The 5798-nt window shown below is 41.7% G+C and overlaps 1 protein-coding gene across 1 annotated transcript; it reads right to left on the bottom strand.

Annotated features, from left to right (window-relative positions):
• Nucleotides 1-3665: 3665 nt before the first annotated feature.
• Nucleotides 3666-5393, bottom strand: LOC118826041 (zinc finger protein 665-like). Its single transcript, XM_036596932.1, has 2 exons — nucleotides 4445-5393; nucleotides 3666-4192 (listed from the first exon to the last, which is right to left on the bottom strand). Exons 1-2 carry the CDS (start codon nucleotides 5391-5393, stop codon nucleotides 3666-3668), a joined length of 1476 nt encoding a protein of 491 aa, XP_036452825.1.
• Between the last annotated feature and the right edge of the window lie 405 nt (nucleotides 5394-5798).

The raw sequence follows: 5798 nt of genomic DNA, 5'->3' as shown, positions 1-5798 counted from the left end.
TATTGATTGTAAAGTATTGTATTGCACTGCTCTGTGTTCAACTCTGTTCCTTTTTCTCTAGGTGTCAATAATGACTTTCTGATTCTAGCAGAATCTGAGCTCAGGACTGGCTTTCTCCCTAACCTTTTGGTAACTAGCAAAGATACTTTCTCTGGATAGACAAAGCCCTTTTTGTAAGTCGCTCTGGATAAGAGTGTCTGATAAATGCTGTAAATGTAAATATAAATGTAAACAGATGGACTACAGTCTGTAACTGTAGAACTACAAAGTGAAACTGTATGGCCAGTGGAGCTGATAAAGGGGACAATGAGTGTGGATACAACGCAAGTGTACCTATTACAGTGACAATTGAGCTCATGTTATGTATTTTATGTGGTGAAACAAGAAACAAGATGTTTTCAGCATGTTTTCAGTGGGGTTGCCCCTCTGGTGCAATATGGCCTAAATGGTCATAAATGGCTATGGATAGGAGTTTCTGTTCAATATTAATCAATAGACCCTGGCTGCAAACATACAACCAGATTCTCAGCCTCAGTGACATCACATGCACATGCACTCTCTGCCACAACAGCACATTAACATCTGGCTGCTTCTGCTCAGTGAGTCGAGAGGAATCTGAAAACAGAATCATCATAGTTTTCTTTTTCTATTTCAATAACCACCGTGTGTCAAACACAAGGCCCATGGGCCAGATCAGGCCCCCCACACAATCCTATCCGGCCTGCAAAACTATTTTAATTTTCTATTAATATTAGTCTGTTTGACTGTGCAGTGCACTACAGTCCCCAGCATGCACTGCAACATAATCTGTGCTCTGACTCTCCTACCCCAACAACAATCTATAGGACAGTGGTTACACCTCAATTCTACACAATTCCACACCAGTCATATCACCAAAATGCATTTCACCTGCAGTTTTACCAACATAAACACCTAACATCAGCACATCAGCTCAGCAGCTCAGAAACTGAGTCCAAGTTTTAATGAACTTGCAGCAAAGAAAGGATTCCAGGTGTCTAGTTCAAGCAAATGGGTAGGTTTAATAGACTGAGCACCAGGGGACAATTCAATTTTGGATATTTCAAGTGTCCATGTAATATTTCAAGGTCTACTACAAGGTGTTTGTATTTCACTGTTGAAGTTTTCTGTATTTTGAATAAACAATGGCCAGTTCTGGTTATAGCACAGTACATAAAAACATTTTTTTCTCTGGCCCACAGATATGTTGAGATTTTTAAATATGGCCCTTTTACTGGTTGAGTTTAACATTCCTGATTTAACCCATTCACCAAACATGACATAATTACAGAATTCTATTCAATACATTTTTCATGAGTTTCATGATCAATCTTTAGGATCCTTTACACTGTGATATCAACCAATTAAAAAAGCCAAAACACATTACAAAACCGAAGAACCAACAGAAACACAATGGTTTCTGTTTTTGCAGCAGGGAATAAACTCAACGTCTTATCGTGGCAGTAGGGTTTAATTTGTAAATTACCATATTATTTGATTCCATTATTATCAGTTTGACATAGCTAAATCCATTCAGTGTAACTCATGCAAGAGCTAAAGCTAGCAAGCAAGCAACGGCTATAGCTAGCAAGCTTAAGAGAGCTAAGACCACAAAATGCCAGAAACTAAACAAATGAGCCAAGAGCTGAAACAAAGGTCACATGATGCCCAGGGCTGATGACAAACTCTGGTGCACTGCTTTTTAAGTGCAAGCTCCCCCTCCTTGGGCTCAACTCTGCAAGCTGTTTAGCCAAATGAAGTCCAGGAGGTGACTCTGACTGACACCCCAAGCAACCTATGAAGAAAAGAGACAGCCAATAGAGCAAGAGAAGAGCAGCCAAGAGGGGGGAGAAAACAAACAGACACATGCACAGGCACCAACATGTAACACTCATGTAGCCCAACAGTTTGTGGTTCGCTGTTTTTTCTCATTAATCCGACAAAACAAGGTTGTGGCAGAGCGTGCATTGATGCCTTTTATAAGCTGGTGGTGAACGTCTGCGGACGGACCTTCTCATATTAACGGGCGACTCAGTCATGCCATTCGCTTTGGATTTCTTAAAGAGGAGCTCAGAAAAAGTTTTCAATTTTTGTAGATTTATATTTTCTTAAAATACTGCACTTTGTGGGCCTTATTTTTCAATATCAAAGTTTGTTCTGAAGTGTGTTCTTGAGAAAAGTCCTAAGAAAAAGTCTACGTCAGATTCATGACGTGTACTTAAAGCGCAGAACTGTTCTCACCTTTGTGCTCTTGAGTGTGTGTAGATTCTGTTCTTACCCAAGAACAAATCCCAAATAAGAGAACATTACTAAATGTCACAATCTTCGTTTGCATAAGTGGGTTTTAATAAGAAATTTCTTCTTAAGAACGGCTGGTGAATGAGGCCCAATGATATTTGTTTTCAGAAAATGTCACCACAGCAACAGTTCTAAATGACTATGCACACAACACAATTTCAACAAAAAATGTCCAATAGAACTTTATAAAGCTAAACAAGCCCATGTGGTTTTTACTAATAAATGTATTCAGTAAGACAACAGAATTCAAACAGAAAATGTTGCAAGTATTTTGGATTAATAACAAAAACATATGTATAAAAAAAAATAAAAAAAATCACACAAAAAAGTCTGACTTTTCTTCTTTTTCACACTTATGATTTAAATCACAAAATTCTACACATCATGAGTTTTTTTTATCTGTCAAACACTCCACCTGCTGAAGCTTTCCCAGCCACTGAGCAGTGATACAGCTTTTCTCCTGTGAATACAGAAGTGTCTTTGAAGAGTACTCTGTCTACCAAAACTGTATCCACACTCTGAGCAGTGATACAACTTTGGTCCTGTATGGATGTTCCAGTGTTTCCAAAGCATTTTTGCTATAAAACTTTTTCCATTGTTGGAACAACAGTACAATTTCTCTTCTGTGTGAATGCGCTGTTTTCTGATACTCTTGCCTTGTCGAAGCAGTAATACAGCTTCAGTCCTTCCTGGGAATGACTGGATATAGTAAAACACTTTGACCCCATTTGCAAATCCGCTCATTACACGTCAACCAATTACCAACCGTTTATCCGTTGAGCCTTTTTGTCTGCAGTTTGTACACAGTACAGTAGTGCCTGTCCATATTGCTGTTAAACATTTTGTTTCATCTAGTCCTCAACCATATACGTCCTCCATGATTATCTTCCTCACAAAAAACGGATCAGAGGGCCAGTGATGTACTGCATGGGGAGAAGTTTTGATTGTACTCAGAGGGGTTTTGATTTTACTGGGAGGAATTTCTGTTGTACTGGTATGCGTTTCGGTTGTCACATGTCTTGACGAGATGGATTCGATTACACTGCTATAACGTGGCTCAAATGCATCTCAGTCCACCTCCTAAAGCAGTTTGATTTGTACTGTATTGCGTTACACTTGGATATTTATGTGGCTTGGCCTTATCCCGATATAATTCTGATACTCAAGATGCAGTGTTATCATGTTCTGAGAAGTAACAGTTTCTCTTCTGTGTATACATGCTGGTGTCTTCAGAGAGCACTCAGTTGATTAAAACTCTTTCAGTTTCTCTCCTGTGTGAATGTGCTGGTGTCTGTGGAGATTAATCTTTAGAGTAAAACTCTTGCCACATGCTGCGCAGTGATATGGCTTCAATCCTGTGTGAATGCGCAGTGAATCTGGAGACTAGTCCGTTGATTAAAACTCTTCCCACACTCTGAGCAGTGATACGGTTTCTCTCCTGTGTGAATGCGCTGGTGTCGCTTGAGAGTACTCTCCGTACTAAAACTCTTCTCACACAATGTACAGTAATACGGTTTCTGGCCTGTGTGAATGCGCTGGTGCGTTTGGAGAGTACCTAGTTGATTAAAACTCTTCCCACACTCTGAGCAGTGAAAGGGTTTCTCTCCTGTGTGAATGCGCTGGTGTACGTGGAGACTATTCTTTAAAGCAAAACTCTTCCCACACTCTGAGCAACGATAAGGCTTCAGTCCTGTGTGACTGCGCTGGTGTGTTCGGAGATTACTTGGTTCTCTAAAACTCTTTCCACACTCTGAGCAGAGATACGGTTTCTCTCCAGTGTGAATGCGCCGGTGTGTTTGGAGAGAACCCACTTGAGTAAAGCTCTTTCCACACTCTGAGCAGTGGTACGGTTTCTCTCCTGTGTGAATGCGCTGGTGTTTCCGGAGACAATCCTGTGTGCTGAAGTTCTTCCCACACACTGAGCAGTGGTACGGTTTCTCACCTGTGTGAATGCGCTGGTGGGTTTCTTGATTAGTCTGTTGAGTAAAACTCTCTCCACCCTCTGAGCAGTGATATGTTGTTTCTTCTGTGTGATCACATTGGTGTAACTGGAGATTACACAGTCGATTAAAACTCTTCCCACACTTCGGGTAACAATACTGCTTTTCCCCTGTGTGAAAGCACTGATGTTTTATGAGAGTATTTCTGTTTTGGAAACTCCTTTCACACTTTGAGCAGCGATACGGTTTCTCTCCTGTGTGAATGTGCTGGTGTCTGTGGAGATTAATCTTTAGGGTAAAACTCTTGCCACATACTGTGCAGTGATATGGCTTCAATCCTGTGTGAATGCGCTGGTGAATTTGGAGACTAGTCCGCTGAGTAAAACTCTTTCCACACTCTGAGCAGTGATACGGTTTCTCTCCAGTATGAATAAGCTGGTGTCGTTTGAGAGTACTCTCCCTACTAAAACTCTTCTCACACAATGTACAGTAATACGGTTTCTGCCCTGTGTGAATGCGGCGATGCGTTTGGAGAGTACCTAGCTGATTAAAACTTTTCCCACACTCTAAGCAGTAAAATGGTTTCTCTCCTGTGTGAATGCGCTGGTGTACGTGGAGACTATTTTTTAGAGTAAAACTTTTCCCACATTGTGAGCAATGATAAGGCTTCAGTTCTATGTGACTGCGCTGGTGGGTTTGGAGAGTACTCTGTTTTCTAAAACTCTTTCCACACTCTGAGCAGGGATACGGTTTCTCTCCAGTGTGAATGAGCCGGTGTGTTTGGAGAGAACCCACTTGAGTAAAACACTTCCCGCACTCTGAGCAGTGATATGGTTTCTCTCCTGTGTGAACGCACTGGTGTTTCCGGAGACAATCCTGTCTACTGAAGCTCTTCCCACACACTAAGCAGTGGTACGGTTTCTCTCCTGTGTGAATGCGCTGGTGGGCTTTGAGGTTAGTCTGTTGTGTGAAACCTTCTCCACACTCTGAGCATCGATACGGCTTCACCGCCCCATGAACTTGCTGGTGTCGGCGGAGACTAGTGTTTAGAGCAAAACTCTTCCCGCACTCACTGCAGCAATACGGCTTCAGTCCTGTGTAAGCGCTTGGATGTGTTTGGAAATGACTCTGTGCCATCAAACCCTTTCTATATTCCGACAAGCGATATGGTTTCTCTCTTGCTTGAATGCGCTGATGATGTCGGACACTACTCTTTAGAGTAAAACTTTTTCCACAGTCTGAGCAATGATACGGTTTCAGTCCTTCATGGGAATGACAAGGTAGGACAACACTCTTTTCACACTCTGAGAAGTAACGTTGTTTTTCTTCTATGTCAGTGTCCTGGTGTCTTTGGAGAGCACTCTTTTTGGCTAAACGTTTTCCACACTCTGAACTATAATATGTTTTTTCTTCTGTGCGAATGTGCTGCGGTAGTTGGAGATGACGCACCTTGCCATCTGTGTGAGTGCGCTGATGTTTTATGAGAGTACTTCTGCTTCTAAAACTCTTCCCACACTCTGAGCAGTGATGGGGCTTCTCTCC

This window comes from Colossoma macropomum, unplaced genomic scaffold, assembly GCF_904425465.1.
Source record: "Colossoma macropomum unplaced genomic scaffold, Colossoma_macropomum, whole genome shotgun sequence".
NCBI lineage: Eukaryota > Metazoa > Chordata > Actinopteri > Characiformes > Serrasalmidae > Colossoma > Colossoma macropomum.
Note: the sequence above shows the minus strand (reverse complement) of the source record. Positions and strands in the feature narration are given on the sequence as shown.